We start from the raw sequence: 9,021 nt of genomic DNA, 5'->3' as shown, positions 1-9,021 counted from the left end.
ACCCAAAGACAGATAATAAAATGTGATACTAAACAACAGATCATCCTAAGTATGACCACGGCGTGCCTGGAAATCACGCCACAAATGATCCATAATGCCTGTACGGATCAGTCCTCCTGCTCTCACATTCTCGGCCCTAGAAATAGGGGGCAAAGGAAGAGGTGGCGGAATCTCCTCCGGAGGGGCTACTGCCAACGCACGGTCAACCACTTCAATGTACCCATCGTTTGGCATCTCCCTCCTAATGTGGTTGTGGACGCAGCAACAAGCTAACACAATGTCCACCTGCCGCTTTAAAGGATACATGGGTGGTGAATTTATTATGGTGAATCGCTTCTTTAGGACCCCAAAAGTTCGCTCGATTACATTCCTAACCCCTGAATGCCTCTGATTATATAACTCCTCAGGAGATCAAGGCGTGCGCCCCCTGATCTCATTCAAGTGGTAACTAGGGCTGCGGAATGGAGTTATAAAATGAGCCAGGCATGGGTACCCAGCATCGGCAAGGTAGTATTTTCCTGCACTCACAAGAAAGATTATGTCTAAGTTTCATAACTCAGACCATAAACTAAAGGTAAGGTAAGGTGTAAAAAATAAAGTCTTAAGTACCGGGTGGACACAGAATGGGTTTCGCGAGTGATAAAGCGGATGCCAAGACCCGTGAGTCTGATGCCGACCCCTCCCACCCAGCTAACACGTAAGTGAACTTCATGTCGAAGTCACATGCAGTGAGCACATTCTGAGATGGGTATCCCTTACGACACCAAAATCTGCCATTCAACTCTGCACTTACTCTTGCATGTATGTGAGTCCCGTCGATTGCACCAATGCAATCCTACAATGTACACATTAAACATCAGGATACGTCAGCATATGAACCTAAGGCCCTAATCAATTACTAACAAATACAGAGGTAATGCTTGCTACCTTAAAGTAGGGCATCCAGTTCTGATTTCCAGCGATTTGACGTGGTGTCTCCGTTGAAGGAGGTAAGATGAACAAGTGCCGGATATTTAGCACGTCATCCAAAACCTTGTTAAAATACTTCGAAACCATTGCCCCGGACCGTCTAATTACTGTCCTAACACGGCGGTTCATATCGCTGTGACCAAGTATTTGTAAGAAAATGGCCACTTGTTCCTCGACACAACAGTGGATTGTGTCTTCGAGTAGGGCCGTGTTTCTTAAGATGGCCACAATAGTGCGGAAGAAGCGAACATCCATACGAAGCACACCGACACAGTGATTCTCTGCATGTATGATACGTGTAACATATTCCCTGTGGGTTAGGTACCCTGATTCTTAAGGGGCTCTTGTCCTGCGCTGAAGGTTTTGTCTAATCCTAAATAACATTGCAGACGCCGTAGCCATAACTACCGCTGCTGCTTGAACAATCATTATCCTCCTATTTATTGCTTCTCGCGGCATGATGGTAGCCCTACAACACCCACAATCCCCTTTCAGACAAAACATCCAAGCTCCCAACTACCAAAAGACCCACAACCACCCATTCAAACATAGGCACCACATAGAAAGCAATCCCAAGCATAGATAATAAGAAGGCCCAAACACGACATGGAATGGGGCTTATAGGAGAGAATATACCTCAAGATCCGAACAATAGTAGTATGAATGAAAGAGGGAGGGAGAACAGAAACGCCGTTCGGTGCTGGAGAGAAGAGTCTACCAAAAAAAGAAGAAAGATGTATGAGAAGTGACTTTTGAAACAACACAACCCATGAAAGTAATGAACAAATTGCTATCAAACAATATATAATTTTAAACTATCAAACATCATAACCAAAAGGAAAACAAGATGACTGGTGATAATCAGTAGGAAATGAACAAAGGCAATTTTCTTTTCCTAACATAACAATTGATCCCTACTATTTGAGATTCGAGCCACAAAGAATAGATTTAAATCTCAACAAAGACAGTCATTTTTTACCATCACACAACTCTGAGCACTGCATAAAATTAGAAACAAATGTAGTAATATCTTTTTATGGCTGCCAAACATGCCCTACACAGTAAGGTAATTTGGTACCTATCTATGCTCCACAAGCATGACGTTCCCTAGAAATTAAAACTATCTATGCAAAATTTAAAACTATTTCACAGAGAGTTGTCCTCCCCTTCAATAAATCTGTAAAACAGATCAAAGTAGGGAATAAAAAGATCAAATAACCATGGTTAAAAGATCAAATGAGAAGGCTCCCAAAATCAACTTCTATACTTCTGTACATCATTAAACAGATCACAAAAAACAGGGAAAATAAAACAAAATCAGTTTCTTGAGTCTCTTTTTCGAAAACCCCAATGTATATGATGGAAAGCCCCACAAAAAAAAGATGAATCCCCAAAACCACTATGATGGAAACCCCCCCCAAAAAAAAGATGAATGAAACACCTGAAATACTTAACAAAACCCCAAAAAAGAGATCAGTAGAAACCCCCCAAAACAGATCAATAGACCAAAAATGAGAAGCCAAAAGCTCCTGTAAAGCCAAAATAGATCTTCTTCTCCCCCAAAAAAACATATCAATAAAAACCTCAAAAAGCTTCTGAAGAAGACAAAACAGATAGAAAACCCCACACACAAAAAAAAAACTGCAAGAGAGAGAGGGAGTGACGGAAATCAAAGCTAAAAGAAGAAACAGACCCATAAAACCCAACAAATAACTGAGCCAAGGAAGGAAGGTCAGGCCTTACCTCCGAGCTTCTTCACAACGAAGCGACGAGGAAGACAACGGGCGAGATGAAGTGACGAGGAAGACCGTATTTACCATTTACTTTCAAAAACCCACTTGACAAAACCCACTTTTACTTTCCCGGGAAACCAAATCGCACCAATTTATTGGGATTTGGTTTCCCACTCTCGTGAGAAAATGTTTCTCTCCAGGTCATTTTTTCAATTTCCACGTCATTTTTTTAATTTCCACCTAACCGCTGCTATTTTCCCGGGAAGACAAGTGAACACCGCTAATTTAGCTTTCTCGGGAAAAAATAGGTGTTTTCCAAGGATTTGGTCTCCCGGGAACGCAAGTGAACAGACCCTTAAATTCTTTGTTTTCTCTAGCATCATTGCCTTTATTTGGTACAGTGGGTGCATCATTGCCTTTACTAGGTACAGGGTGTGTTGTACTTTGTTATATTGTTTGAATTTTTTATAATTATATACATTGAATATGAATTTGTTATATTGTTTGAATTCCTTTGTTACCTGGACAAATGATTTTTTCAATTTAGGATGGCATATCTCCATCAATCTGTGTTTTGTTGTTATCTTATTACTAGATTGGATATTTTAAGAAGTCCCGAATCAACTCACCTAAGTTGGGTCTGTTGCTTAGTTGAAAATTCAGGATTTGTTTTTCTGAGCTTTAACCCCCAAAACATTGCCGACCTTGCATGTCCGCCCCTTCTCCGTCTCTCCCGGATTTTTGCCCAATCCTCTTAGTTTCTCTCCCTCACCATCTTCCTTCTGCTTCTAAAACACTTTTCGGCTAAAATACATCATATTTCTTTGTCTGCTATGCCCCCCCCCCCGCGGCCCCCGGTACTCTCTCTCTCTCTCTCTCCAAATTTCCCCTTCTCTTTGTCCCCATCTTCTTCTCTTTTAATGGTTTCCTTCTTTTGTAACTTGCAACAGCAGCATCTAAACTGTAATTTACTACAGATCTTCACCAATAGAAGCATCAGTCCAACGATTTTGGAGTTTAACAAAACCCAATGCATATTAAATCTTAACAAACAGACCCCTAATTATGAGAGGGAAAAAAAATAGATCATGGAAAAAGTGGATTCTAAAATCTCCGTCCATAGAGAAGAAACTATCATCAATTTAAATGACAAGTCGCAAATTTGTATTGATAGTTTCATTTTTTTAGGGCGCTGATATTCCCTCGCCCCCTTGGAGGCTATTCCCCCACTGACGACTTCCTAACGTTAAACGTTAGGATCTAACGTATATGTCACTTTCCCACCATTTGACCGGTCTCTCTCTCTCTCTCTCTCTCTCTCTCTCTCTCTCTACACACACACACAACAGGAACAGTTGGTGGGCCCATCTTTGAACAACATAGGCCCCGCCCATACCATAGGATAATCCAAACCGTCCATTTGATGGGCCATAAACGTAAATAGGTTGCATCCCAAAATATCATTTCCATAGGCTGATCCTAGCCCTCCGATCTAAATAAAAACTACATCTTATGCAACCTCTATAGATTGTAGGGTTGTGATCATCCTATGGAAATGATTTTTGGGGCACAACCTATTTACATTGTGGCCCATCAAATGAATGGTTTGGATCACTCTATGGAGTTGGTTGTAAAGTAACATTAAGGCCCGTCCACAACATAGGACGATCCAAGCCGTCCATGGTTTGGATAATCCTATGGAGTTGGTCGTACAGTAACATTGAGGCCCAATCGTAGGCCCCACCGATACTTTTTCAAATTGAAGCGTACCGTCCACAACATAGGTGTGGTTCGTATAGTAACATTAAGGCCCAATTTAGGCCCCACCCATATTTTTGAAAATGAAGTGTACCGTCCAGACCATAGGATGATCCGAGCCGTCCATTTGATGGGCCATAACGTAAATGGGCTGTGCCCCCAAAAGGGTTGGCCCATCAAATGAATGGTTTAGATCATCCTGTGGCAATAATGTAAATGAATGGTTTGGATCATCCTGTCGTACAATAACATTAAGGCCCGTCCACAACATAGGATGATTCAAGCCGTCCATGGTTTGGATAATCCCATGGAGTTGGTCGTACACCAACATTAAGGCCCAATCATAGGCCCCACCGATATTTTTCAAATTGAAGCGTACCGTCCACAACATAGGATGATCCAAGCCGTCCATGGTTTGGATCATCCTATGGTGTGGTTCGTACCAATTTAGGCCCCACCCATATTTTTGAAACTGAAGTGTACTGTCCATACCATAGGATGATCCGAGCCGTCCATTTGATGGGCCACAATGTAAATAGGTTGTGCCCCAAAAATCATTTCCGTAGGATGATCACAACCCTACAATCTATAGAGGTTGCATAAGATGTAGTTTCTATTTAGATCGGAGGGCTAGGATCAGCCTATGGAAATAATATTTTGGGACGCAACCTATTTACGTTTATGGCCCATCAAATGGACGGTTTGGATTATCCTATGGTGTGGTATGGGCCGGGCCTACGTTGTTCAAAGATGGGCCCACCATTCCACCAACGGTTTCTGTTGGGCCCACCAACTGCTCCTGTTGTGTGTGTGTGTGGAGAGAGAGAGAGAGAGAGAGAGAGAGAGAGCCGGTCAAATGGTGGGAAAACGTTAGCCAGCCGTCGAGAGGGGGGGGGGGGGGGGGGGGTTTAAGGGGGAGTGTCCAGGTGTAGCAATTTGGAAGATCTTTACTTTTGGGAAAGTGGTATTTTTCAGTTGATTTTGTGTGGGTGTTATTTTGCTCTCTTCTTTTTTGATCCTTTTTGGAAAAGAATTTATAGGCCGCGTTAGTAGCTTTATTCTTAAATTATCTGAACGGTAGATTGGCTACGTTCTTTGGATATAGATAACATATTCGGTGTTATTGTATGTACTTTTCCGATCTTTCTTCACAGCGTTTGTTGACGATGATGGAGCGTGAGATGTTCAGTCGGCAATGATGGGAGGGTAATGAGAGAAGAGACGATTGTCGGAGGACGGGATTGCCTTCTATTGACAGTGTGGGTTTACTGAGGCAAAGCAAGAGGTTTTGGTTGGGGTTTTTGTTCTTTTGCGGTGGCGTGACATATGGGAGACTCACTTTCGAATTCATTTCTTTCTTTTCAAGTTGTTAAGGTTAAATGTTTTGGTATTCTTAATTTTTTTATGTGTTTGACTACTACATATGTCTATAACTAATTTTTTTATTAATACACAAATTGTTACAAAATATTCACCAAGATGATGGGAGGAGAGATGGCGTGAGGAACAAAGAGTTCACATGTTTCTGTTGCGTGAAAGCATAAGCAATGGCTTTCTCTTAGTGGAGGCTGCCTAATAATTAAATGTCTTTAATTTTTGACCTAAGTTTTGATATTGGAATGGCACATTCTTCACGATTCATTCACACCTACAAAGGGTAGAAAATGGTATGGAACATATAAAAGGAGAAAATGCTTGACCACACCTTGCTTTAAATATAGATATGATTAGGCTCACCATTAAAAAGCATACCTTATTTGAGCTTAGAAGCTTAAAAGATGATGCAACTGTGATTTTGGTAAAATTTGAATAAAAAAAAATATACATCCATTATATCAATAATCTACTTTCCTTTTCAATAATTTTTTCTTTTCTTTTCTTTAAAAAAAATATCTAAAATATAATTTTACATGTCGCTCCGTGCATCGTACGGGTGTCCCACTAGTATATATGTAAAAGAGAATCCTCAACGACATGGTTGCGCCACGTGATACCCCTTCTCTACCCGGTTTCCCTTTTATATTCGTATTTACAAAAAATCTCAAAAACGATTTGTATTTATTCTCCTTTTAAATCGGAGAACAGTTAGGCAAAAAATCTGTTACACCTTTGCACTATTCTTCTAATACGCTACATTATGTTTCTACAATATAAAGGCGTGCCGAAAATCTCAAAACGATTGTATTTATTCTCTTTTTAACCGGAGAATAGTTAGGCAAAAAATCTGCTACACCTTTGCGCTAATATTCTAATATGCTAAGTTATGTTTCTACGATATGAAGGCATGCCAAAAATTTCGAAACAAACTGGATCTTGGCAAAGATCCATGAAGTAAATTTGTGAAATAATCTTACGTTTTATCCCTAAAATCTCTCCCTCTATCCCAGTCTCTAACCAAAATCACTCATTCTCTCTTCCTAAAATCTCTTCCATTAGTCCCATCTCTCCATAAACCGCCTACATATCCTCCCTACCCCATTAGTTTCAATTAAAGCCAATTCGTTTTCCAATTCCATATTCTCCCTCCCCACCTTGGAAAGCTTCAGGGCAAGCTGGATGGGTTTTGAGGTTTCGAAGCAAGAAAGCAAGAAGTGACCATGGGCAGAATTGAAGTACATTGAATATCAAGTACTTAAAACGTTTTTAGGTGTCATATCCAACACGTAAGACAGTGAAAATATAGAAACGTGCCAGACATTAAAGCTCTTTGAGCATATCTTCTTTCTCATCCTTACCTTCTTCGGCTCGCTAATGAAACGGAGAGGGCTAGAAATCCGGAAAAAACGTACAGGCCGCCGCTAAATACGACTGATCCGAATCAACGTGGTTCCGCCGATCCGTGACCGCTGCCGTTTTAAAACTCTATTTTTACCATATTGGTACCATGTTGGTGACGATCCCGTAGCTTGGTTGCCCCCTATGTGCTCTTCTCCGGGCCAGCCCTCTCTCGTGTATTTACGAGCACTAATTTACACTACAAGAGGTGGCCTGATGAATAAAAGGGGCCCATATATTATTTTCCTTCCCATGCTATAAACATCGGATTTTTTTTTAAAGGTGGTGTGATATCTGGCTGTGGAGTGTGTTTAATACTTTTACTTCTGAGGGCAAGACTCATTGCAGATAAGGCAAGATTCAATTTTATCCACCTGTATGTGATGCTCTGTGTGTTTTCTTTCCCTTCTTTTTTATTTATTTATTTATCTACCATGTAGAAATAAAAAAAGGACAGACGAGAGAACCTGGCTTTTGAGGAAAGTAGAACCTTGTTGGGATACCCTAACCTTTTTTCCGATCGTCTCGGTGACGGTCCAAAATATGCGACTGCTCCTCTCCTATCTTGCCGCATTGAGGTAATCCTCGGGGTTTCTGACGTATCCAGCCATTGTAAGGGTCAAGATCCGGCTAGGTTTGTGGTCGCCATCATCAAGGCATCTTGTCTGATGCACTGTGAATCTTTGGTGGTGGAGTAGTCATAGATATGGATTTCATTATCGAAACAAAAGATAAAAATAACACCCAGAAAATTCAGAAGAATCACAGAGAATTCACAAAAATTCTAAAGGAAATTTATGTGAATTGGATCTCACCGGGTTCGGTAGCAGAAATCATTCTGATATTTTATCCTTGCTCCCTCATGCGATATGATTTTCTCCGAAATTAGTGTCGTGCTTAGATTTATTTTTTCTTTCGGGTCCCACGGATGGCGCCAATCTGATGATGCCAAAATTCGTACCTGAGAATCGAGCGAGCGTTGTGAGCGCATCCGTTCGTTTGGATTGGTAGAGCTCTGATTTGTGGGTGCCTATGCTCACATAAAACAACGTTAGAAGGGCCCCCGGTGAGGGACTCTGGGCGCACCCTCCGACACTCAAGTTAGAAATCGGCATCAACAATAAATAAGCAAGACTAATTGAGCGTTTATGGGTGGAGGAAGATGTGACTGAACTCGGTCTTCCCAAGTTGCCTACGTATCCCTTTATTGAGGATCAAGTTAGACGTAGTTCCATTTGAATGTTAGAGTCCTCGGTAGCTTAGGAAGCTTAACTTTCTTGGAGTCTTTCCGTATTGGAAGACTTTCCCATGGAATGAGTTTCCATGTTTATCTTGGAGATCTTTATGGTCTCCTTATAGAACGTGATTTTCAAGTTTAGCAGTGCTTTAAGGAAGGTTGCCATATAGGACTCTTTCTTATTTGGAGACGTTGCTAAACTAGAGAAGTGGAGAATCTTTCTTGCCCTCTTTTCATAAGAGGCAAGTTATGTTTCTATCACGAGTGATGCCACATGTCGCTTATCTAAGGGAGGTGCCGATTTTACCCCCAACAAAAGAGGTAATGGATCTCCATGAGCCTCTTTATTCTGAGCTTTCATGATTATATTTGGTATGATCCCTCTTATTTGTCCTTATGTTTTTATTTTTTGCATGCATTAAGGACCTTGCATCTTTTAAGTATAGGGGGGATACTCATTGAAAAAAAAAGGATTTGAATTTTGACTTAGGTTTGGGTGCGAGTTTGTTACTTCTTCGACTTTGTGAGCGATCATGAAGTTTGAAAGAG

At 41.0% G+C, this 9,021-nt stretch overlaps 1 protein-coding gene across 1 annotated transcript; it reads right to left on the bottom strand.

Annotated features, from left to right (window-relative positions):
* Window positions 1-411: 411 nt before the first annotated feature.
* On the bottom strand, window positions 412-8,350 carry LOC143891130 (uncharacterized). The gene is made up of 4 exons (XM_077395773.1): window positions 8,197-8,350; window positions 928-1,250; window positions 610-835; window positions 412-518 (listed from the first exon to the last, which is right to left on the bottom strand). The coding sequence occupies exons 1-4, from the start codon at window positions 8,348-8,350 to the stop codon at window positions 412-414; spliced, it is 810 nt and encodes a 269-aa protein (XP_077251888.1).
* Window positions 8,351-9,021: the final 671 nt, after the last annotated feature.

This window comes from Tasmannia lanceolata, unplaced genomic scaffold, assembly GCF_043159265.1.
Source record: "Tasmannia lanceolata isolate RefF3 unplaced genomic scaffold, GAP_Taslan_0.1 ptg000002l, whole genome shotgun sequence".
In the NCBI taxonomy this organism is placed as follows: Eukaryota; Viridiplantae; Streptophyta; class Magnoliopsida; order Canellales; family Winteraceae; genus Tasmannia; species Tasmannia lanceolata.
The sequence above is the reverse complement of the archived record's forward strand: the minus strand, read 5'-3'. Positions and strand labels throughout refer to the sequence as shown.